Below are 26,775 nucleotides of genomic sequence, written 5' to 3' on the forward strand. Positions count from 1 at the left end.
AAAATTGGAAGCTGTTGATTTTAGAATGTAAAAATTTCTTCATACACCCATACAAAAAGATATTTAATATAAAAATTCAGGACATTATAATTTATATCTCATAAAATGAAGATATAATTTAAAATATTTCAGGTTATTTGATCTCTTACACAAAATAAATTTTGATCATTTATAAATACTTTTATGTCGCCCTATTAGCTCAGTTGGTTAAGGCGTAACCAATTCCGTCCGCAGTATGCTTAGGGTAGCGGGTTCGATTTCCGCCGACTCAACGAAATTAATTTAATTAATAATTGTGATGAGCTGGTGTAGTGTATGGTATATGCATGAAATATCTTGTCTAGTAATCTTATACTTGTCTTACTAGACAAAATGTTTGTCAATATTTAGTTTACGCGTGTATGTATCATATTAAAAACATCAATTATAATCGAGAGACCATGATGTAAATAAATATCGTATGCATGATTAAATGTAAACAAAAACAAAAAGTAATATTAATAGATAACTCATTTCATTATGATTGATTTCCTACAAAATCGAATAACCTTAATATACAACGACAAATAAGGAAGACACCAAAAAACACTAAATATATTCACATAAAAAAATCAATTGTCATAAACACATTATAAGAGATAATATAATTCTCACAAATATTTCATTATTTCACAATATGTGATAAATTTTAATAAGACCTATCTGGTATTCTCTAGTATTTAAGAGACCTATCTCACATACATGCACAATTTTAAACCAAAATTTATTTATTATTTTTAAATAAAAAAAATAACAAACAAAAATAAATACTTAATATATAAATAATAAAATTATAAAGAATCCATAAATATCAATATTAACAGTTAGAGTTAGAGATGAGTACCGTGTTTAAAAGAAAAATGTTTTTACGAATTTGTTATTACATTTTATAACAAATTTTGGTGCGAATCGTTACATAACGTCTATATTCAAGTCTAGTTTTTGCATTGACACTTTAGGATCACAGATACCATTAAATATCTCCAAAGATTCGATGTCGAAATCGACGTCAAGTATATTTCATAAGTATTCACCAACAACATTCGTCTTTTTTGCTACATTTGAGACAAAAATTTTCTAATATACTTTGAGTATGCGCTTTAATAACATGTTTGATTTAACTTAGATCCCATAGTCAAAATCGTCAACATTTTTGACAGTTAACGCCTCACACGATTTTAAGTAAACTTAATTTAAACTTAATTTAATTTATATGAATTCTTTTTTCACAAAAATGCTATATATTTAGGTTTGAGAGCCTAAATGGTCAAGCAGTCTAAGGCGTTAGACTTTGAACGGTCGTCTATTTAGACTTTGGTTGCGGGTTCGAATCCAGGCTGCGGCAGTGTGAAAAATTTAAAAAAAAATTAATGGGGGCCGTAGTATTGATTACATTGTCGTCGCTTGGATAAGAACGAAGTAACCGAATCCACCCACATCAAAATGAAATTGTAAATATGTATTTAGTTAAAAAGAAATAAAGATTAACAAATAATGATGTGGGTGGTCTCTGTTATAAGCGTATCTGCAGAGAAACGGAGGTTAAACCCTATTATTATTATTATTATTAATATTATTTATTAGCAGAGGCAAACTACGCCAACAACGCCATGCCTAAGAGGTGGGAAAATTACAAAATGAAAAATACTTTTTACTTACGACTATAAAGAAATTTATGCAATATATTATTTGATTACAAGCAGTAGTTAAAAGCAAGTTTTTAGGAGAAGGACCACATTTGACAAAAGAGTCCTAGGTATATGTACGAGGGCTAAAAAAAAAGGGGCGCCTTAGTCAACCGGAAAAAATGTAAGTCCGTCTCTGTTTAAGAGAGTGACCTTTACTTGTAAAGTTTAGTATATCATGTATTTATATGGAAGTAAAGAATATTTACGAATTACCTTTAAAAAAATTTGTGTTTAACATATATATATATGTAAATGAAATTTTGAAATTTATTCAAAGCTATATTTCTTATTTTGACATCTAAATTTTTTAAAAGATTATTAATAAAAAAAAAACTCTAAAAGAGAAACATATTTAATAATTATGGCTAAAATGTTTTATACACTGAGTTAGAAACAAACACACAATGTATTCTAAAAGTATGTAATCATATTATAACATTTATATATGGTAATACAGTCAAAATAGATTATTACGACTTTAAGAGATATTAAGAGAAGTGTTATTATGATAATCGAAAATTCAAGACCATTTAAAAAAGGAAAGCAAGTTCATATCCCAAGGTCCTTTTATGAAAACTGTTATCACTATGAGAGGATCCTATTTTCTCCCTCCAATTAGATATGTGTTTCATAGCCAAACGATTTTTTTTTCTCGAGATATAATCATTTTTATAAGTAGTATCTGTAAAAAATTAGTTAAATCATATACAAAACTTAACAAATAGTTCTATCAACATAGAGAAAATTTCATATGATTTTCTACAGTTTTGGGTACTTATGGCAATTTTAAGCTTTTTACTTGTAGAATGAGCTAGACATGATAGATATGCGATCATAATACCCAAATACTCTATTTAAAGCAAACGCAAAGAAATTTTCTTTTAATTCATCGATTCGCTTTGTTTACACGATTAAATATTCCTACTAAGTACAATTTTCCATCAATAAAATGCATGACTTTAAACTAAAATCAATGTCTTTCATAGAAGTAATGATTTTTTTTATTTAACTTCAGTGATTTTGTATCAATGAATTCATATTTTTAATTCAATCCCATTCTATTGTAAATACAAATATTTAGCTGTACTTTTTCCAATCGTTAGGAAATTGTTTGAAAGTATTTTTACTTTATTTCAATATGAAACGGTCAACTTCGGAATGAGGTTTTCATTATTTTAATTTTTTTCAGTGTATGTACATGCCTGTAAATATTATGTATTTTAAATGAAATAAAAAATGTCGCGTTTTAAATTTTTTGGAGTGTATACCCATGTTTAAAACCCTTGGTTAACGCTGCGCTCTATGATTTCAAATTAGTCATTATCAACGATGTCTTTAAAAGCGATTTTCACTATAATATCATATTTATGATATTCACAGAACTTTTAATGTATGGTAAATAACTAATATGCATATGATGATGATTTAAATAATTTTAAAACTGTTAGTTATGTATGTTTTTTTTTATACATAAATTAGTTATGCTGTGGCTATGTGTATATATATATATATATATATATGTTTCTGATGATTATTAAATATTATAAATATATGCATAAAAGTCAATTATGCGGTTGATTTATATTAATTGTGTTTTGTTTTTGGACAGTAATTTAAATGATGAATATGTTCTTTTTAGCTAAAGTGGTACAGTCACGTTCGATATGTTCGTTTTTGGGTATGTTCGATATTAGTATTGGATTAAACCTTTACATGAAATATCTTTTATTCGTTTTATTTATACCTTTACCAAAATATTTAAAATGTATTTTGACATATCACATTCATTTGTTTTTAATAATATGAAATTAAACAATTTGATTCGTAATTTTATACTTTTTAAACCCTTTTTGATAAACCATCAAATTTGGCTTGTTAGAAACCCCCCATAAATTTTTTAAAGATGTTTGATAATTTTTAAAATAATTTACAATAAATAATTTTTGATATAGATATATATATATTCATTTGTTTTAGGTCTAAGTTAAGGTGATTGTAAACCTACAGTGTGTAAAAAAGTTTTGGTTTATTGCACGGTACATACCTATAAACCAAACAAATGCTTTGTAGTCAAGTAATGAGTTATTTTTGGCTTAGTAATACTACGCAACTACAAAAATATATACTATATTGTGTGCAAGTGATGCTTATAAATTTTATAATATAGATATCGCTCGTCAATCATCAATACTCCAACTATAGTCGTCTTTGTTTATAAAATGATGGATTTTTGATGAACTCATAATTAAATTAAAATTTTGTTTTTATATCATCGACAACCTTATATTTTTATGGTATTATTATAAACTACAAGATTGTCTAAATATTTTAGATAGTTTTTTATCACACTCTTTGGATTTTTTGATATAGAAATATCCAATTGAAAATGATAACCTTTGAATCATTGTTTTAACCAACTTTGAACGATAAAATAATAATAAAAAGCCCGATGACCTAGGAATTTTTTGTGATTTTTGGAAACTTAATCAAAAAATGTATTTATAAAGTTTTATTGAAATCCCTAGTATTATCCAATTCTTGCTTATATCCTTAAATAGTTTTACTGAAAACATTTTTTCAAATGGAGATTAAAACTCGTTTTTGTTAAAAATAAGCTGAAGCATTTTTTGAAACACTTTGCACAGATAACTTTTCAAACACATTGTTTTTGTGTAAGGTTGAATTTTAAATGTCAGAATAGCAGATTAAAAAAAAAAAAACGATGTTGAAATTTTCAAAGTCATTTCAAGATTTTTATTAATTTGTTTAATATTTAATTATAATTTTTTATTATTATATTTTTCAAATAAAAACATATAAAAAAATCAAAATTTTAAATTAAATATTATTAATTATATTAAATGCCTATTATATGTCATATTATGACTTCCATATACAAACGATGCTATGGAAAGTATATATATATAGCAATGTATATTTTATATACACAATTTCCAATCTTAATTAAGTATGTACTAGGAAGGAAGGCAGCATCAAAAATATGATTCCCATAGAAGAAGTGGGGTGTTCCAAGGTTTTAAGTACTTTATTTAATAATTTCAGAATTTGAGATGAAATAAATTGCTGTTCATAAGCACCAACTAACTTATAGCTGTAAGAAATGATATAAAAAAAACTGTGAATTAAGAAAGTTTTTTTTGTTTAAATACACTGTAAAGGATTTGCAAAATAAAAATATTTTAAAAAGTTTCAAACAAAAATTTGATAATGCATCTTATAAATAAACATAATAAGTTCCAAAGTGTACTCTAAATTTCTAATAAATCTGTAATTAATGCAAAACAAGTGAAAACAAACAATTGACTGAGTTAATTGTTGAAATGCCATGTATAGACAGTGTTGATTACTCTGTCACATTACACATATATTACATGTCACACATATATAACTGATATACCCATATATTACATACTATACAATTTGAGCCTTATTTGCGACCTCACAGGTAAACAATGTTGTTTACCAAAAAATGTTTCAAACAAAAGTTGTTTATTTTTTTTATAAGGAAAATTTTTGATATTTAAACTTTTGTTCCATCTTTAACGGTTTACAAGATGTGTTCTACGGACCCAAGACCTAATTGACCTATGTTGCTCATTTACGAACGCGATCTCATGTTTAACGTCCTCAGCACGTTATAAAAATTTCAGCTTGATATCTTTTGTCGTTTTGAGTTATCGTGTACACAGACGGCCAGACGGACAGACAGACAACCGGAAATGGATTAATTAGGTGATTTTATGAACACCTATATCAAAATTTTGTTTGTAGAATCAATATTTTTAAGCGTTACAAACTTGGGACTAAACTTATAAATAATTTACAAAAATATTGACGACTCCAATTTCGCCACCAAGTAGCAGAAGTTCGACCCATTTTTGACTGATGTGTAAGTTGAAAAACCTACTATGAGCATGCGCAATTTACGGTCTGTATACAGAAGTTTTTTAGCGTACGTCTTGAAATTTTTAATGAACAATCATTTTGATTACTATAATTTGATATAAAACGTTTTTCAATAAATTATTACTCTGTATTATTAATAAGCTTTCTAAATAAATGTTTTAGTAGTGTTACCCTTTCACTGTAATTCGAATCTAATTAAAACTAGTGTCTGGGAAAGTGTATGGCGTTAGGTGCGTTAATTACAATTAACACATGTATATGTATATACAATGCGTTCATGTATTCTTGTATCGTCTCGTAAAAATCGAGTTTCACTTACGAACAATTTTTATTTAATCATTTTTATGTAAATTTGTTTTTATACTTTCGAACAATTTTTTACATTAATATTGTTAAGGTTGTTCGATTAATTATAACACAGCAACTATAAAAGAAAAATTAGAATTTACTCTAAAAAATAATTTTAATTTTCAATAAAATTTTGCTTATAATTTTTTCTTTGGAGGCGATTCTAATTTATCTATAAAATAAAATATATTTTTCAATTTTCAGTGATTCTATAAATTTAGTGATTATTAATATAGTATTTTGTATTATTTAAATATATTATTCGCAGTCCATAGCAAATCTTCAAGAATCAATTTTTTGAAACTCAAAATATTTTGATATAAAGACCTGGTTCGGATTAGAGATTAAATAACAATATTTTTCACACAAAACTTACTGTTTATGTTATAAAAAACAAATTTTGCCTAAAAATAGATATTTTTGAAACTATGTTTCTGATCGCACGTTATAATTTGTTTGCTGGTTGGCAGGTAAAACCAAAAAATGTGCGACAATTTAAAACCGACGATATGTCGGAACTAGGAAACTAAAACTTTTTAAATCGATTCAGCTTAAATCGATTTTGAGAATATTTTGAAAATAATTTACAATCTGTCAGTTATATTTTTTGTCCAAAGTTTATGTTTTCCATTCAAAAAAATTAGTTGTGAGTTATTAGAAGTTAAAAATAATAGAGATAATTTAAATAAAGAACGAGGAAATTTTATAATATGTCGTAATAAATATTTTGATTAAGCCAAATGAAGGTAATGTACGCACATACTAGATTGACTACTAAATCAGAAGTATGTCTTTTTTAAACTAGTTACTATAGAATTAAAGATGCTTTAATATTTAATTCTTTAAACAATAAAACAAGTATTTGAGTTCTTAAATAAATACTTTAAATTATCAGAATTACCAATGCACAGATATGCCAAAAGTATCGTGAGAGAAAAAAAAAACCGTTTGCAAGAAACTAATTACACTAAATCTGCAAGGTAGCGTACCACAAAACTAAAATTTATAATGAAATATTAATATTTTTCAAATAATTCTTATCTTGTTGTATATTTTTCATTTTTTTGGAATTGAGTTTTTTTTCAAAGCAAACCGACTACAAGTCACACTGAATATTTTAACAAATAGACAGAAGCATTTTCAAACTAGCAAAAAAATCAGAGCAAAGAATAAAAAAGTAACAACTATATTTATAATATACGAAAATACGATAGGAATACAGTTCCAACCAGGTGTCCCACGACACCTCTCGCTTATTTTAACTACGCCCATGAGTTATTTAAAATTAGGGCGTATAAATGGTATTAAAAAAGTTGAAAATTGTAGGTTTGGGAATTCGAAATTGCTAAAGCCTTAAATTATAAGCAATTTTAACTGTGTTTTTGTCTTTATTAGTGTTTTTTTCCAAATACACTTTGAACTTAGGCCATTATTCCACATGTATCTTCATAATTATAAATATAGATATGCTCATTATATGCCAAACCTTCAACGCAATTTCCCCAACAATCAAATTTATTATCAGATTAATATCTTTAAAAAAAAAATTACAACACAGATTTTTTCAGAAACAAAAACAAAATCCCGCAAATTATTCTTAGACAATGTTGTATAGATAAATATCTAATTACATTAAGCATAAAAAAATAACATTTCAACAACAACAAAAAATATATATATATATAAAAAAGTATTAAATGATTATTATTGTCTTTATCTAATGACTGTTATTTATTAAACAATTAATTTAAATATTAATAATTAAATTAGCATATTATTACAATAATTCTAGAAATAAAATAAAATAAACCTTTTATTTTTTTATTTAATAAAATAAATAAATAAATATATTTATGAAAATATTTTATTGAAATAACAATAAAAATATTTTTACACAATATCTAATATTCATAAATTTTTTATTTTTTAGAAAAAAAGAACATGTTTTAGTATTATAAGTGGTATATTAGAATTTGATTGTCAATTATATTTTAATGCCTTTTTTAACCTCTTCAAATGTATTCGATTTGTGCCAAATGATTTAGGAATTAACTCAATAAATATTTGTGTTTTAAATTGAGTTGTTAAAAATATTGTTATCATGTAATTAAAGAGACCATGAACTATAACTCTTGTAAACTATCTATTTTTTCAAATGCAATGTCATCTGGTGTTCCTCATGTTTGGGACATTAACATTCTAATTTAACCTTTCCGGTAGCTAACATAATAAACAGTGTTTTAAACTTTTGAATTTATTTAATTATAACATTTATTATCAAATTTTTGATTTCGCCTGAAAGGAATGTTAACAAATAGTGAAAAACAAATTACATTACAATCAAAATATTTAAATGTGTCATTCACATTGCTACTATTTAAGGGTTAAATTTAACATAATTTTGAACATTTATAGACCCTTTTTTCTTAAAAACATAGAATTTAACTTGTAAATACACCTCATCAATATTTATGCTCTGTATATATGAAATCAAGATATACTAAGTTTAGTCCCAAGTTTGTAACTCCTAAAAATATTGATGATACCAACAAAATTTTAGTCCGATTATCCTTTCTTCTGTCTGGAAACACGATTACTTAAAAGCGAAAAAAGATCTCAAGCTAAAATTTTTATAGAGTAGGACGTAAAAAGTGAGGTCGAGTTCGTAAATGAGCAACAAGTTATAGATGGGACAAAAGTTTAGATGTTTCTTACAAAAAAATAAACAACTTTTGTTGAAAAACAAATGCGTAATCAACACTGTCTATACATGGTATTTCAACAATTAACTTATTCAATTCTTTTCACTTGTTTTAAATAGAATCATAAATACAGTTGGATTTTTTATTTTCTCGTATTATTTTTGAAATTTTAAGTATTCCTCTGTGATTTTTTTTCAAATAGGTAAATCCTTCGTTCCATATTAGACAGAATTTGCTCTTATATTCTTTAAACTGTTCCGTTAAGAACAATGCAAGAGAAAAATTGTTCTGAATTTATTAAACAATTATTTAAAGGTCAAATTAAAAGTCCCAAATAACACAAAATCATTTTTTTTCCTATATACCTAATAATTAAATTGATTATTCAATCTTTATTCAAAAATAAAAGAATTGTGGTTTACACTTTTCACCAAATTTGCATATTAAAGAATAAGTTATTATAATTTATTTCTTATTAAACAAAAACGGAAACCGCAAAATACAACACATACAGTGTCTTTCGAATGTAACCACTCGTATTTTGAAGGAAAGAAGTTTTCTAATCATTTCTTTTTAGAAAGAACCATAAGGTAATGTTTTTTTTTTTTTTTTTTGTTTTGCATAAACAAGATCTGTAATAAATTTTCTTTATGATGAAAACTTTTTTGAAGCTCAATCATCGATTAATTTTTGTACAATTAACATTATTGTGAGTTCTTCCAGAAGGTACTGTGTTAAAAATCACAATTTTAGAATGAAATAATTATAAAATTGGCCCCGCAAGAGGCTCCATAACTGTGTTTATTGTGATCAAAGGACTTTGGACTACCATTTACCGTAAAAAATGAACATTCTGTAAGAGTTAAATTTAAAATGTATTTTGACATATGACATTCTTTTGTTTTAAATAATATAAAATTTAAATGCTGGAGGAACATTCACGATACTTCCATAATTCCAAATCTAACGAGCTATCACACGTATTTTTACGACTATTATTTCTGTATTTCCCCAATTTGAACTTGTTGACTTGAATATTTATGGATCCAGTACCCTAATAAACATATAATTTAACAAAAATATCCCATGTAGCTTTTTTTATAGATCTGTGTAATTTGCTTTGTACACTCTACTCTAAAATATAATGGTGGCTACACTCAAACTGAGACACGCTGTACATACTCTTGAATGTCGCTTCAATTTGTATTAAAAGACAGCTATGTTTTATTTGTTTTGTATATGTTATAGGTATTCATGTTTATAATGCACAGCAATTGACCAGAGATCACACAGCTTTCACCTTTATTAAGTTTACGAGCGCAGTCTGTGCAACGCAGCGCAGTTAGAGTATGTATGTTTTAAATGTTAAAATGTCTTTAAGAATAAATAATTAATTAATATTATTATTTTTTTAATTTTATTTAATTTAAATATTATTGTGTCAATTTTATATTATCACTATTCCGTACCTAAGAAAACCCTTTAATATTATGAAAAAAGTTAATAAATATTGCGTGATAACAATTGATTGATATTTATTTTATTGTATTAGGTTTTCTTGTAGTACTTTTTCTGACAAAATAACCTGGCAACATTGCAATATCGAATATCAAGGTTGACACTATTGTTGAAAATATGAGACAATTCATATAGATCTAGTTCATTCCACATTACATATGTATATCATTCATTCTCTCGGTAAGATCTAACACAAATTGGACCAACTCTACAGCAAATTACTATTTGCGAAATTATTTTAACCTAATTTTATTTATTTATACTTTTAGTAAGAGAATTTGAATAAAGGAAAATTGTTTCGTTATAAAAAAATGTGTCTGAAAAAGTTGTTCATCAAAGAAAAAAACAAGGTGAAGTTTGAAAGAAACTCAGCCAAATTTAAAACGGGAAGAAGAAATGGAAATTAGCTCAAAAGTGGTTATTTGTGATAAAACGTTTATTATTTTAGTTCATAAAGTATATTATATTCGGAAACAAAATGATAACAAATACATTTATTATTTGTGGTAATTTTTGCATATAAAGGGTTCGAAGCTGTGATTAGTTTACTACTAAAAATAATTTGTCTTGAAAAAAGTTTATAATTATCAAGAAACTGATTTTCAATCAATATTTAATATAATATAGCGGTGTTGCCATATTTTCTTGTAATATGGCGCAGACAAGTCAATTTTTCGTTTATTTCAACTTTTGAACATCAAAATAAGAAAAACTATAGACGTGATTTTAATGACGTTTGGTACAGGTCATCACTACCGTTACATCTGTATATCATTCGTTTTTTATAACTTTCTTATCGCTACATCAATAGTTATTTACGTTTTTCTTCATGATTTTAGCTAGCGTCCTTATAAGCCTGTGCTAAAAGTACTAACTTTGGGAACTTTTTTTAGCGAAAACTGCAGTCACGAATGTGTTGAAATTTCACGAGTGCATTACAAAAATGTTCATCTTTATCATATATTTTTTTCCCATTTCCATATCGTAAAAAAACCACAGTTACTCCCTTATCTGTTATCGAACCGTTCGATAGTTTTTCTTGCCTAAATAATATATTTAATAAATAAATAAGTAATTATTTTCTTACCGAACCATAACAGTATCTCACATTTACAAATAACACAATTGTAAAGACGATACTGTACATATTTTTATTTACATACTTAATCAATATTTTTTTTATTATAATTATAATTCATTTAAATCATTTACATCTTCAATATTGTAAACATTATTCAACTTTTTCCATTTTATATACAACACATATTTTTTTTTTTTCAATAATAAATATACAGTTTTTATGTAATTTGATATATTCTTAGTACATGAATACATGCACATACAGTCAGTCCTATTTTACACTTGTTACAACTCATTTGTATGGTACATATCACACATACAAAACATGCAAGGTATCCAAAAAATACTATGCAATGGTTCGAGTGAAGGTGAGCGAAGCTTAAGCAAATATAAAATCATTAATAAAAGCTATCTGCTTTCAACGATGAGTTAGAATGTACATTTTTTGATATAAATGAAGACCAACACTGATGTACGCTTATGTACGTTGATGTACTTTGATGTACACAGATGAACAATAGGGTATTCTACTATATTTGAAAAAGTACTTGAAAATGTTGATTTTGCTAATAAAAAGCCACCAAAAATTTATTTCGAAAAAATAAACACTTAAATTAAATTTTAAACCTTTTTTAAACTATCAAAATCGCGGGCATCCAATTAGGTGACGTAATATCGGTATCATTATACAAAATAACACAGATAAGTTTGACAGATATATTCATAGACATCTAATTATAATAAATATAAATACTTGATTATCTAGGGATATATGATACCCAGCTGTCTACACTGAACTAACTGATGGTCTATGGTTCATACCGATATGACATCACATCAGTGCTTTCCTGCGTTTTAGGTCACGTGATATCACGTGATTTGTGCAATCTATTTCTACCAAATTCTATTCGGCATTGAAGTTGACCAGTTTCAAAAACTATTTTTAAGATACAATAATATTCCACTAAATAGAAAAGTTGAACTTTAAAGTACAAAATCTTTAAAAAAAAATAAAATATTTCTTGAATAGTTTCACAACTTTTTAAACACTCTGTACACATGTACATAAAGTCAAAGTTAAATAAATTATTACGTGTATTTATTCCGACATAAAACACATAAGTAATTTTTATTTTAAAATAACATTTTAGACAAAAGATTTTATATATATTTATTTTGATTTAATATAGAAGTAAATAATTTTATTAATTATTATTTTAGAGATGATTCTTTTATATTTTCAATTATTTATTGATGTAGAAAACGATACATTGATGTGTAAATAAAGTATCAATAAATATCTAATCATATATGAAGTGAATTTGATTTATAGCGTTTTGTTTATAATATTTAATCGCGAGTCAAGTAATTATACAAACTTACTAAGGGACTGTCTTATTTAGAAAATTTAAAAATCACTTTGAAAAAAATCAATTTTTTTTATGTTAAATTATAAACTATTAAATTATCAATTGGTACAGTTTTTACATTCCATAGCACACTAGGTTTAAAAGTTTATTTATTAATTTTATAACTAGTGTGCTATGGAATGTAAAAACTGGACAAATTGATAATTTAATACTATTATGTATTTAAATATTTCAATAAACTTGTAATATTTATGAGTGTGGGCCAAATGAATGGAGAGATGAAAATCACAGGTCATCAAATTGAATGAAATAGATATTTGAAAACCCTTGGATCTTATAACCCAACGAAAATACAGACTTAAGCACTGTTTCGAAGGTCAACGTATATATTGAGGATAAAAATCCGTTTGATGATCCGTAGAACACGATTAACGGGATTTTAGCAATTGGAAGATTACTACATTTTTTTCGTCAAATTTATGAGCCAATTTTGTTTTTAGTCACTTTTTCGCTTTAAAACATGCTATTACATTCTAAGCAACCTGTCTTTATCGACTTTTGAGTTGCCATGATTGACGACATGATTTCACATAAACGAATAAGATATATTTTATTATAAAACAAAAAAGACTTAAACGCTCAATCAAGACACAAACTTAGTTTGATTTTTTAACCACATAAAAAACAATCTTTTTTTTAATTAATCAAATGTCAAAATTCGATAAAATTTTTTGATAAAATATAAAAACTTGACATGTGACATATTATAAATATATTTATTGTGACCTTTACAGGTGTTAATTCTGACAGCAAGTGTTTAAATATTCTGTACCATTCAACAAACAGGAATAATTTTATAATCAAAACAAACTTAGTAAAGAGTAATCTTTGAGTTTTTAAAGGATTCTAATTAAAATTAGCTTGTGTAGAAATCATCTTATAGTTTCTCTGTTTTGAGGCCTCGTAGATTTAGGATTTAGGATTTATTCAAGGAACTAGGAAATTTTTTTGAGTTCTCTTGAAAAGTAGCATTTTGATGGCAATTTATTGCTATTTATGCACGATGAATCAAGCCAGGGGCATCTGGATCAGTATAATCTGTCTTTAGTGACACAAAATGTATTTTTCTAAGCCAACAAAACAGCGTAGAAAAACTAGAAAGCTTCAGTTGTAGTAACTAGACTAGTATGTACCTTGATTAATCTGTAGTTCTATTTACTAACTGGATGTTATGAGAATGCATGTAGGCTGTAGACTGATTGTCGAGTAGCGTGTGCCCATTGAATGAGCTGTTCGACAACTATTATCGACAGCTGTATAATATTTATAGTCTATGGTAAAAAAATTTTAATAAAAAATACTTTTCGAGGGACAAGCTTTTATTGTACTAAAAAGTAGAAAATAATTTGATCTATGAGTCACTTATACCCGACCAATTGTAAAAGCTTGAGCCGCTCAATTAAAAAATTTCAAAAATGGATCGGAACGACTCATCTACTCCACATACCTAATTATTTTTCGATTCATTCTTGATATTAAGCGCCTCAAGCTTTTACGAATAGTCGGATAAGTGCGACTCATAGATAAAATTATTTTCTACTTTTAAGTACAATAAAAGCTTGTCGCTTAAAAAGTATTTTTTATTAAAATTTTTAATTTAAGACTAAAAAAATGTATATAAATCAAATATGGTGGAAGCGATTGGAAAATCAGAACGCCACAACCTTACCATGCATTGTCATCCATACTAATGTGTATGCAAAATTTTAGCTCAATCGGAAACCGGGAAGTGGATCAAATTTGACTTGCAAGATTTGATTACAGACAGACAACGGGACAGGTGAAACTAAATAAAAGTTTTTTTTCATTTAGTTTAAATTAAGCTTTGAAACGGACGTTAGACGCGAGAAAAAGTTTCTTAACAAAATTCTTAAGAAACTTTTTCTGAGTAATTTTCACAAGAGTCTATCACTTTGGCGTTCGTATGCTCTCGATTTAATCGCTAAAGATTAAACTTTAATGGTTCGTACTATATCAACAATATATGTTATTAATATAATCTATTAAATATATCTATAAAATATTTACTATGCTGTAGATCTAACAAAATCGCGCAAACTTAAATCAATTAAAATTTTTTAGTGCCAAATTAATGTCCCCCTACCTTTTATATGTTGAAATTGTTACAAACACACACCCTTAATTTGATAAATATCTAAATATTTTTGTCCTATTGTTATTTGGTTTTATTGGAGGAAAACCACAGAAGGTCAAATTGCAATGGATAATATTATGAATTTTAAATCAGATAACCAAATTTTTTTTTTTTTTTTTGTACAAATAGTGATATTTATTTTTATCTTATATTTTTTAAAATTAGACCGTATTAAATTGGCGTACCCGAATTTAATTTTCCCACTATTATACCTGCGCCTAAGAAGTTAAGATGGCCCTATTATCTCTGAAATTTATGACAACTCCGCGCGGAGTTACAAATTTGACTACACAATGAAATTATAATTCACGCGAGTCTGTTGGAATCAAAATAACCATGTAGATTCTTTTAAACTAACTGCGCGAGGGAATTGAAGTTAAGTTTTAGATGGAGTTGAGTCCATTAAATTTGAATTGGATCAATGAATTTAATTTTGATACAACAAAATTAATTGTACAATGAATAGATCTTCAATACTTGACCTGGAACTTTTTAAATTTCAATCGATTTGTTTTAAAATTTATTTAAAATATTGCAGAATTTTTTGTAAATTTTTACGAGTGATTGTTTGAAACATATTTATCAATGAACATAAATGAAAATATATTTTGATTTAAAATAAGTAAAATTGCAATAATTCCAGCAGGATAATTGACTTATAGTATTGACTTGTATTGAGAAACATATAAAAGATAGAGGGATAGGAATTGGTTAGGATTGATTCGAATGATTTAAACATCCCGCTAAATTATGTATAAAGGCAAACATGACCAGTATATAATCTGGAAAAAAGTTCAGAATTTTGAGAAAAAAATAACGGAAATATTGTAAGTCTCATATGTGACATGTTCCTATATGTTTAAAATATATAGCTATGGGTTAGCTGTTATAGAAAGTTGATACATCCATACATCCTCACAAAATTTTACATTTCTATCAGGATCAGGATAATAAAAAGAGGTTTGCTTATCTGGAACAATTTACGAATATTAAAAATTTAATCCAATTCCAATAATTCTATTGCAAAAATTGATCAAAGAAATTAAATATAGAATTCAGAGAGTTGATATTCCAATTGAATCGAATGTACGCCAAGCTTTCGCTTCTAAGTCGAAGCTACTAACGGTTGCATAAACAATTTTTTTATATTGTTGAAAAAGTAAATAGTTTTAATTGAACATATTTCTTCAATTGAACCAGATATTTTTTTTGGAATCAATAATAATAATTATCAAACTAAATTAATAATTAATTATTAGGATGGACTGCTAATGGCGTATGTCAATTCCATAAGAAATTGACAATATTGACTTGCCAATTGCATCAGGGAATTGAATAAGTGTGTATGCGAGCTTCGCTTTATCCGACTCAGCCACGCAGTTGAAAAAACAGAAAATAATTTGACACAAAATATCTTTTAAAGCCCCCGAACTAAAAAAAAGGTGTTGTAAGTTTCACCGCCATGTGTGTGTGTCTGTCTGTCTGTGTCATCGTAACACCTAAACGGATGAACCGATTTTAATTATTTTGGTTTCGTTTGAAAGGTAATTTAACGGAGAGTGTTATATTTGTGAGTTTAGGATTCAGTACCCGAAAAATTATTGTAGGTACACACTTTATCATGTTTCACAGTACCTACAATTGTAAAATAGCAAAAAGCTGGCGAAAAATAGAGAAATTGGTTGCGCCAATATAAGATTCAAACACATGACAAAAATGCGTCATTGTTTTTTTTTTTTTGTTTTGGGCAAATAAATTTAATCATAACTTTTAACTGCATTAGAGTTAGAGAGAGTGGACTGACCTTTTTTTTGGCAATAAATCAAAATGAGTGTATATGTTTGTGAGTTTGTGACTCTCGGCATGTTTTATAACAAAAGAATTATTTTTAATATTAAAAAAAATAAATTAAAAAAAATAAACAAAAATGTCTCTTTTTTTTGTTTTTGTTTTGTAAAAATTTTATCATATAAATAGATCAAAGAATTTCAAATATGTTGAACTAGAAATTAAAGCAATTACTACAATACGGCGCACTGTGTCTATAGTGGAGTATGTTTCATTGTTTTCTACAAAACATACTTAAAATACCATTTTTACATCCATGATACTCGCTACGTGGTGTTTCACCAGGGACGTAGCTACCACCGTATCAGCCGTATCAATGATACAGGGCCCTCGAGCTACGTATGCAAGAAAAAATTAGTAAAATGTTACCCACAATTAAGGGATCATTCATTAATTACGTAAGCATTTTAGAAAGACTGAAATCATCTTCAGTTATACATGATTCAATAAATCAATTTGCCGCAATGAGGCAAGAAAAGTGTATATTTAATTTGAATAGTTTTGCTAACTTAATTTCTAGGAAGAAGTAAATAAAATAAAATAAAAATAAATAATGGGGTTTAACCTCCGTTTCTCTGCCATATACGCCTATAACAGAACCGACCCACATCATTATTTGTTAATCTTTATTTATTTACAAACATATTAACAATTCAATTTTGATGTGGGTGGAGTCGGTTACTTTGTTCTACCATTAATTATAAATTGTTCACACTGCCGCTGCCTGGATTCGAACCCGCAACCTAAGTCTAAATGGACAAACAGACAAAGACAAACGCCTTAGACCGCTCGGCCATTTAAACTCTTTCTTGGGAAGTAATAACTTATAATCAATAAAAATTTATTTTAATTTAACGCAACAATTTTGTTTCCTGTGTGAGAAATCCTTATCCTTCATTTGAGCCCCCTAAATATTTTTGATACGGCGGGATTTTACAAAAATCCTTATCGAAGCCCAAAAAAATCCTATTAATAAACAAAATTAAATTAAATATCATGATAAAACAGGAAAAATTATTGTCAAAAGTATTTTCTGGGATATTTTTTGGTTTTTTTAAATTTTTCACAAAACCACTAGTTGAAGTTAACCTAAAATTTTTTTTTTACAGTTTTGGAGAAATTAGACACCAAAGTTTTTTCCTAAGTTGCTCTCTCACGGCTAAACACTGATGTTCACGAAAGAATGATTCTAATAAAAGTTGTTAGTCTTTTATCAGGAATAAGTATATGAAAACATGGTGGTCGTTCGAAGATTTTAATTTATTTATTTAGAAATTTTTTATTAAGAAAAATTTAATTGAAAAAAAATCTTTTAGTTAAAAAAATTTCGCAGACTGGTAAAATATTTAAAATGGATAAAAAAAAAGAAATTTTGTTCTCATATAAAAATCTGTTAGGCTTGATACTAAAATTTCACCAGGATTGTTTAACTGTCTAACTGACTTGAATAATACCATTTGAATAAAAATTTTAATAAAAAATTCTTTTTAAGGGCAAGTTTTTATTGTACTAAAAAATAGAAAATAATTTTATCTATGAGTCACTCATACCCGACCAATTGTAAAAGCTTGAGGCGTTCAATTTAAAATATCAAAAATGAATCGGAACGCCTTATCTACTTCACATGCCTAATTATTTTTCGATTCATTCTTGGTTTCAAGCTTTTACAAATAGTCGGATATGTGCGACTCATAGATAAAATTATTTTCTACCTTTTAGTACAATAAAAGCTTGTCCCTTATTAAAATTTTTAATTTCAGACTAAAAAAAATGAATATATATCGAATATGGAGGAAGCGATGGGAAAATCAGGACGCCACATGCTTTACATGCATTGTCATCCAAACTAAATGTGCATGCAAAATTTCAGCTCGGAAACCGGGAAGTGGATCGAAATTTGACTTGCAAGATTTGATTTCAGACAGACAACGTGGCATGGTGATACTAAATAAAAGCTTGTAATGAAAAAATAAAAGTTATTTATGTTTTAAATCGAAGGTGAGCATAATGCTCATGACGAGGTTAAAAATGCATAGGACCGTACATTGCAAAGAAATACCTGAAAAATAAAAATGTAAAAAAAAATTCCTTAAGTTTATTTTACTTTTTATAGTTTAAAAAGAAATCAATTCTAATAAAATTGATGAATATAAATAGAGAATTAAATTTAATAAAATTCAAAATGATTTAAGAATACAAAAATTGAATTAAAATTTATTACATTTTAAAATTTATTGCGATAAGGGTTTATTTGTACATTTAAAAAAAAAAGTTTACAATTACCAAATGGGGTAGAAAAAATATGGCATAAATATTTAGATTTACATGTGAAGGGCGCGATATTCAACATAATATATACCTATGTATGATTTAAAGCTTATAACGGACAAAAATTTTTGTTCGAATTATATTTTTGCGTCGCTGAATTAAAATATTTTTGAAGGTGTGAATTCTAAATAATATTTTTATCATAAATTACATAAATTATGTTTTTAATTATTGGTCTTAAGTTTATTCGATAACTCAAGTAAAGCTAAAAACTAAATACCCATAATGTTCAATCATGTATTTAAGGCAGTTCGCATAGCATATTTAAAAGCATTAAGGTAGTTCACTCGTTATAGTCCAGTCCATAAAATCATACTCTTACCAAGACATTGTATCTGTACATATACTCAATACACTTAGAATTTTTTTTTATTATTCTTTCAACGAATCGAACAAGAACCATTTTTCTGTTACAAAAAAATTTGTCATTAATTAATGTTTCAATACTTTGCATTTAGGTCACTCCTTCACACTATGATAAAACACATCCCCTGTTTAAGTAGGGTTTTATTAAATAAATTTTATTTTGATGGATGTATTTTTAATTAACTGATTCATATAAGAGTAGGTTAATTATTTCGTACATTAGGCCTCAGATCTAACTTTGGTGAAGAACATTGTCTTCTTTTTTCCCAGGAAGCGAAAGTACTGCAGCGAATTAAAGAACACTCTGGATATGATTAGTTACAACGTTATTATATTTTATAAACTATGACTTATGGAGTTACGACTTTTTGAAATTCAAACTATTTATATGTGCTATGAATACCTTGCTGGGAAATAACATTTTGTTCGAGTTACAAAGTTGAAATAATTCGAGATACCGCGTATTAAGAGTTGCAGCGGAAGAGAATGACATTATTATTCGACTTACTGCTAGTTTACGACTTAAGGACATATGCAAGGATTGAATAGTGCTAGGAATTTCGATAAAACTTCATAAATACATTTTTTGATTAACACAGTTTCCAAAATCACAAAAAATACCTAGGTCATCGGGCTTTTTATTATTATTTTATCGTTCAAAGTTGGCTGAAAAAATGATGAATCATTTAGGTTGTCCTTATCAATTGGATATTTCTATATCAAAAAATCTAGAGAGTGTGATAAAAAAAAATATTTAAAATATTAAGACAATCTTGTAGTTTATAATAATACCATAAAAATATAAGGTTGTCGATGATATCAAAACAAAATTTTATTTTAATTATGAGTTCATCGAAGATCCATCATTTTATAAACAAAGACGACTATAGTTAGAGTATTGAAGAGCGATATCTATATTATCAAATTTATAAGCATCACTTACACACAATATATTATATATTTTTGTAGTTGCGTCGTATTGTAAAACCAAAAATAACTCATTACTTCACTACAAAGCATGTATTTGGTTTATATCTGTGTACCGTATATGTGGTAGGTTTACAATAACCTTAATGAAGTTCGAGTTTTTGAGGTTCCACTAAGAAAATGTTTTGGCGGAAAAAACTACAGCGAATATGAAGCAAAACGCCCTTGACCGCTGTACTAAACTATATGATAGTGCTAAATATCGAATAACCTGAACAAAGTATAATATTTTTAATAGAACGACAATTAGTAAATACAATTTATTAGATTTTCAGTTTATGTAACTTAAGTCACGATTTCTGTGGCGACAAGGCCATTTACAAGAAAAAACGATTGTGTATGGTGTTTATTAAAATAAATTACAAATAATAATCTTTTTCAAATGTTTACATTTATTTGTTTTATTCAGTTTAATAATTTACGCTTGAATTTTATAATTCTATTTTTCCAGGATGAATTTTTTTTTTAAATTTTCAAAAAGGACCTAAAAAAGTTTGCAATATTTATGGAAGATGCTCTATTTTTTACACCAGAAAATTTGAATCTTCATACAATTGTTTTGCAACTCTTAGAATGTGAGCTTTCTGCTTTATTTTGCTCAGTGTTGTAGCTTTCACAAATAAACAAAAAATAATTGAAGAATACGCGTTTTTGCCTTTAATTGGTTGATTTGATTTTCTTATATGACAAGTAAACATTTTCTAGTGCCAACTATCTCAAGTTAATGTTTTTCGAAAAAAATGTTTTGAACAAAAATTGGTGGTTTTTTTATGAGGATCGACTTTCTAATTAAAATTGAACCTAAATATTAAAGCAACTCGAAGAACTAAGTCCCCAATCAAACTCTGCAAATTTTTTCTTCTAGCGGTCGCAATTTAAGTTCGATTTGAATAAAATTTGGTATCGAGAAGGATTTTGGTATTTGAAAGGTCAAGTTCGTTAATGAGAAAAATCGACCGATAAACAACGGATAGGAAGGTGTGCAAAGTATTAAAATTTCAATTATTTCAAAATAAAAAATATTTTGTATTTTTTGATTATAGTTCTAAGCAGTACTAAGTACGCTTGTAATTTTGTCTCTGGACGTTTAGATTCCGAAATAAAAATTTTTGAAAAATTGCAATACATTATTTGATTTTAAGAAAAATGTGTTATTTTTTCAATCAGTGAGGAGTGTGGCAGCTCTTGCGTTACAAATTTTTATACTCTGTGCACCCAATTTTTTTGAAATTTTAAATTAGCTGTATATAATCCATGGCTCCCACTCAAGAAAAGCTTGCGAGGATGCCATACCAAGAAGGTCTTAACAGATTAGGAGATATATCGGAAAACCAACAATTAAAGGCATGGACCAGCTACGAGGGAGGGCGAATCGCCAAAAGCCTGTTGGGTGAAGGAAACTCGCAGGGTAACAGAGCCGAGGAGATCTTGAAAATAAGCAGAGCTGATATTAGAGTCATCGTAGAGTTACTCACAGGGCATGATAACCTGAACAAGTTCCAACATCAGATTGGAAAAAGATAATCTCCCGCGTGTGACAGATGCGGAGAAATTCAGAAGAAACATCGATCCACTTTCTCTGTTACTGCCCGGCGCTCATACATCAGCGAAGGAAATGGTTTGGTTCATCCATAGTCGAACCAGAAGAAATTAGGAAACTCAGCGCTAGGCAAATCCTGGGTTTCAGTACATCAGTAGGTTACAATAGCCACTGAAAAGCGTAGCGGAGATAGAGTACAAGGGTCTACTTGGCTAGGTGCTCTGAACCATTGCTTCGAGGCGCGATCCTCGAGCATGGCCCGCTAACCTCCATATCCATACCCATACCCATATAATCCAGGAAAAGGGAATTTTGCACTAATTCCCTATTCCAGTACATTGAAGTCTCATGGCCAGCATCTGTAATCATGACAGGCAGAATCGGGATTCAATTTCGTAAGTGTTAACTAAATATTGTAATTGTAAAATACAATTTTACATAAGCAAACAATAAAATATTGTCATTAATAATAACATATAAAAAACACATTTTGAATATCATATTCTTACAAATAAAAAATTATCTAAGCAAAGGGTTTGTTGAAGGGGTTGTGAATTATCCCTTTTCTATTTTGTAATATAGTAGAATCTTCAATGCTTTACATTTTGTTTTGATTATTTTTGTACAACAGCGGTGTTGTAAGTATTGTTCGAGTTATCTTCAATCTATGTAAAAAAAAATTCCTTTTACTTTTACGCTTTGTGTCATGTTATTGTAAACTCCGGTAGCACCAGCACATATTACAAAATGGGTTACATATAGTTAATACTTTTTGACATAAATTTGTAACAGTTTCGATTTGAAAGATCTGATAAGAATTTTTTGATTAAAAAATAACAAATTTTTTGAGGGTACTACGATTTAAATATATGTAAATGTATGATGATTTCAAGTGCGTTTACCCGGGATGAAAGTTTATAGTGAAAGATCATATCATCACTGATAAAATGGTATTGAAATGGATTGTCATTGTGTCAATGAATGTCTATGAAATTCCAGCCATAAAATATCGAAAGTCGGTAAAAATTCCCATATCATAGTGCACTGAGATTCATTCAGAAATCGAAAAAGGTCATACGATTCAGCGTAGTGTCAGAAAATTCTAAATTTTTGTATACTCAGACCGCAAATTTGGATTTAAACTAAAGACGCCAAAGTCTACCGCCCATATTTTGATGCAAACGCATCTAAATCAATCTCCGGTTCTAAACGATATAAAATTAATTGGCTGCCGGCAAAAGTTGGGCTGTTGTGTACTCTTACAACGTGTTAAATTTGGCCATTCAAAAATAATTATAACCTCGAAAATTAACCACTTTTTCGAGGTCTGAATTTTTCTTAGTTAGATCAGAAATTGGGGTATTTACCAAACTTACAATGGATTGTCTTTTTAGGTTATACTGACCGCAATCAAGACCTATGTTGATTCATTAAAATAACTGCATTTTTTGCCCTAAAAACTCAATTCTACGATTTTCCGGAAATGTATGAATTTGGCGCTGGAAGTGGCACCATTCAAAAAGACCAAAAACGAGGTGAAACAGCATGAAACCACTATCTTTCCCCAATACATTTAAAATAAAAAATGCTCATATCTGGACCCAAGGACCTTTAAATGACCATTAGTTGGTGGAAAATTGTGCGTATGTACTCCAGTCACAACTTTTGGTACTAGAAAACTTTTTTGATCTGACCTCTCTGTTCAAACCTAGGCTCAAGAAAACCGAAATTTCCATTTTCAATTCAACTTTCGAGCTTAAAAATAACCACAACTTTTTTCCTCACTTCGATTAGCAAAATGACTTAAAAATTCGTAATCAGCACATAAAATTACGCCTTTGAAAAGTATTTTCAGCCATTCGAAATTTTTTTCGAAACGGACTTGATTTTGTATACCAGGCTTATATTTTAGCATCTTTTTTTGGCAGCAATTGGACTAGACAATATCTTTTTCTATAAAAATGCTTCGAAATTTCCTCTTTGACTAGTTTCATCGAACTTAAACTGAAATCGCAACTGAAATTGAAAACCATAGCTATAGCCTCGAATTAGTCGTATAATCTTTTTTTTTCGTGACTAGTGATCATTCTACTCACATGGGAGCATATTTCTTCAAGAAAAACAAAATTTACTTTATACTGAAACTCGTCCAACATGTATTCAAATTTCAAGGCGGTCGGGAAAGCAACAGGCAAGTAGACAAGTGTAGTTTTTATCAGGTTATATAATATTTCTTGAATCCAGTTTGAATCGTTTACTTTCGATTTATGAAAGAAATGATTTTAAAACAAGTTTCTTGCAAACTTGTACCGTTTTTGTGTTTTTGTGTGTGTGTGTTGGATTAATGAAGTCAAATTTCACTGTAACTTGAACCATGCCGGTATATAAAAAGCCTTATTTTAGTATCCGATCTCGATATATATTTGTATCAAATTAGTAACAGAAAATAAATCGCACAGTTTGATTAAGATTTCTTTAAATCATGATATCAGATTACAAATCCTTTTGGGAATATACCTTTTTTTATATTAAACATGTAATAATAATCTTGAATTCTTGAATAAAAAAGGATAATTGTTAAATAAAATCCTATTTACAAAGAACCCTTTTTTGAAATAAATCTTCATATTATATTATTTTTTTTCCTACAAAAATCCTTCAATATGTATCACAGTGAATTAATTAAATTTTGATATAAGTCCTTGATCTTCTCCTATTGAAATTTGGGCGAAATTCAAATTAAAAGGCTTGCTGATAACGAAAAGTAAAAAGGAATAAATTATTAAAAATGTTGTTCAAATGTTCTGTAACCAAATATCAAGTAAGATAAAGAACCACGGATTTACAGTAGACACCGGAGAGGAGCCAGTAAACCCAGAGTGTCGAAGAACACACGTTACATTTGGGTTCTATTTCAGCTAAGAAGCAGGAGCAGAATTGATTAAGGGTTGAAAGGAGCCCGGACACAATAAATTGATTTTTGGTTTTGGTTAAAATTTTTTTCATGCTGATCAAAAGATCTTATGGACTCAACCCTCAAAAACTCTTCCCTTCCGAGCTACAGCCCATATAAGCATAACTACCTTAATCCACTGCCAATTCTATTTGGATGTTTAAATAAATTTCAAAAACCATTCTGATAAAAGTGAGAGTCACAGCCTCTAAAGTTACCTAGAGTAAAATGATTTGCAGTTTCAGGAACAAAGCAAGTCATATCAAATACTTTTCATCGGGAACAGGCGTAAATAACTCAATATTTAATAGCTCTGATCAAAACACTCAATTATTACAACTCCGGCAAAAACAACTCGGTGCCAAAACAACTCCGATCGGAACAACACAAAAACAACTTGCGTTAATCCTGCGACTGCATTCACTCACTGATCCACGGGTTTGTCATGCCTTTAATGGGTTCGAGCTAGCACGGATCAGCGGAGTTTTTGGTCTTTGCATAATCCTGTGATTGCGTTTACTTATTGATCCACGGGTTGGTCATACCATTCATGGGGTCGAGTTAGCACGGGTCTGTGGGTATTATGGGTATTAGGAATTACTATTTATTTTTTTCGATCCTAATCCGAATTCTTCTTTATTGGTTATTGATAGTGGAAGTTGTTTTTGATGGAGTTATGTTGACATCGAATTATTTTGATTGTAGTTTTATTCGAGCCGTTTTGACCGAGTTATATTGGTATGTAAACCTTCTTTTCATTTTCAATGTATGTTTTAGTAAATTTTTTATTTATGATATATAAAAATGAATAATATTAATTGCAAGGGTACTTACGGCCAGAATTCTGTTCCAAATTTATCTTTACTATCAGTTAACGGTGGTAATTTATAATATTCATAAATGTTGTAAATGGTGGCTGCTTGATCTTCAGCAGCACCCCCTGAAATATTGAGCATGGCAGTGGTGGCCGCCGTCAAGGGATGCTCGTAATATGCACGCCAAGTACCGTCCTCACCAACCGATGTTGGTATACTTTGCACTTGTATTGTTGGTGGTAAAGATGCTTGCGATGTGATCACTTGTTGATGTTGAGGTCCAGGTGTACTTGCGGGTGTTACTTCACCCGCAACACTATTACTATCACCGGGTGTACCGTCACCACTACCACCACCGTTTGTCACTGCGCTACCCCCTCCACTCCCTTCCAAGTCTGACATGTCCTGGGGATGAGGAGGAGATGCGCTGTGGTTGCGCCAATCACACTCCAGGGTACCACCGGTTACCTGAACGTGCTTAGTCGCCACCGTGAATTGTTAGTGTAACACGTTGCGAAGCCAGATTGATGTTTTCGTCCTTATTAACTCGAAAATGGCACAAATTTCTTTAGTTTTATTTATATTAAGCTGAAACAATAAGAAAAATTTATTATTAATTTTTGATTCAAATTTCAGATTAGAAAAAAATAAATAAATACTCTTTAAAAAGATTATCTATATTTTTAATTAGTATCTAGATTTCTATTCGAAATAGAAAAAAGGAATAAGTAATCCCCAAAAAAATGATATAGATTTCTAATTAAATCTTTTTAAAGATTTTGAACTTCTGAATATTTACATTTCTAAAATTGCAATTTCTAAAATCCGATCAATCTTTATATGTAATTAACAGCAAATTCCATACAAAACTCCTTTTTTTTTATCTAATTTAAAAGCCATAGATAAATATGACAGTAGTAACTGTATAACCTTAAAGTAGTTCGGCCGTCACATGACTAGTCAAGTTAGCAACTAGTTTATATTTATTGAATTTAAATCTAAGTTATGAATAAATATAATATTTGTATCACGTAAATGTTTTTTAATGCTT

The 26,775-nt window shown here is 28.2% G+C and overlaps 1 protein-coding gene across 2 annotated transcripts in view; it reads right to left on the reverse strand.

Moving 5' to 3' along the window:
• LOC123302481 (protein grainyhead) overlaps positions 1-26,308 on the reverse strand; it is a 126,655-nt gene extending 100,347 nt beyond the window's left edge. For both annotated transcript variants that reach the window (XM_044885420.1, XM_044885419.1), the window contains exon 1: positions 25,744-26,308. In XM_044885420.1, coding sequence (XP_044741355.1) covers positions 25,744-26,126 — 383 coding nt within the window. In that variant the 5' untranslated portion in view covers positions 26,127-26,308. The remainder of the gene's footprint in view (positions 1-25,743) is intronic.
• Between the last annotated feature and the right edge of the window lie 467 nt (positions 26,309-26,775).

The sequence above is a fragment of the Chrysoperla carnea genome, chromosome X, assembly GCF_905475395.1.
Source record: "Chrysoperla carnea chromosome X, inChrCarn1.1, whole genome shotgun sequence".
Classification (NCBI taxonomy): Eukaryota; Metazoa; Arthropoda; class Insecta; order Neuroptera; family Chrysopidae; genus Chrysoperla; species Chrysoperla carnea.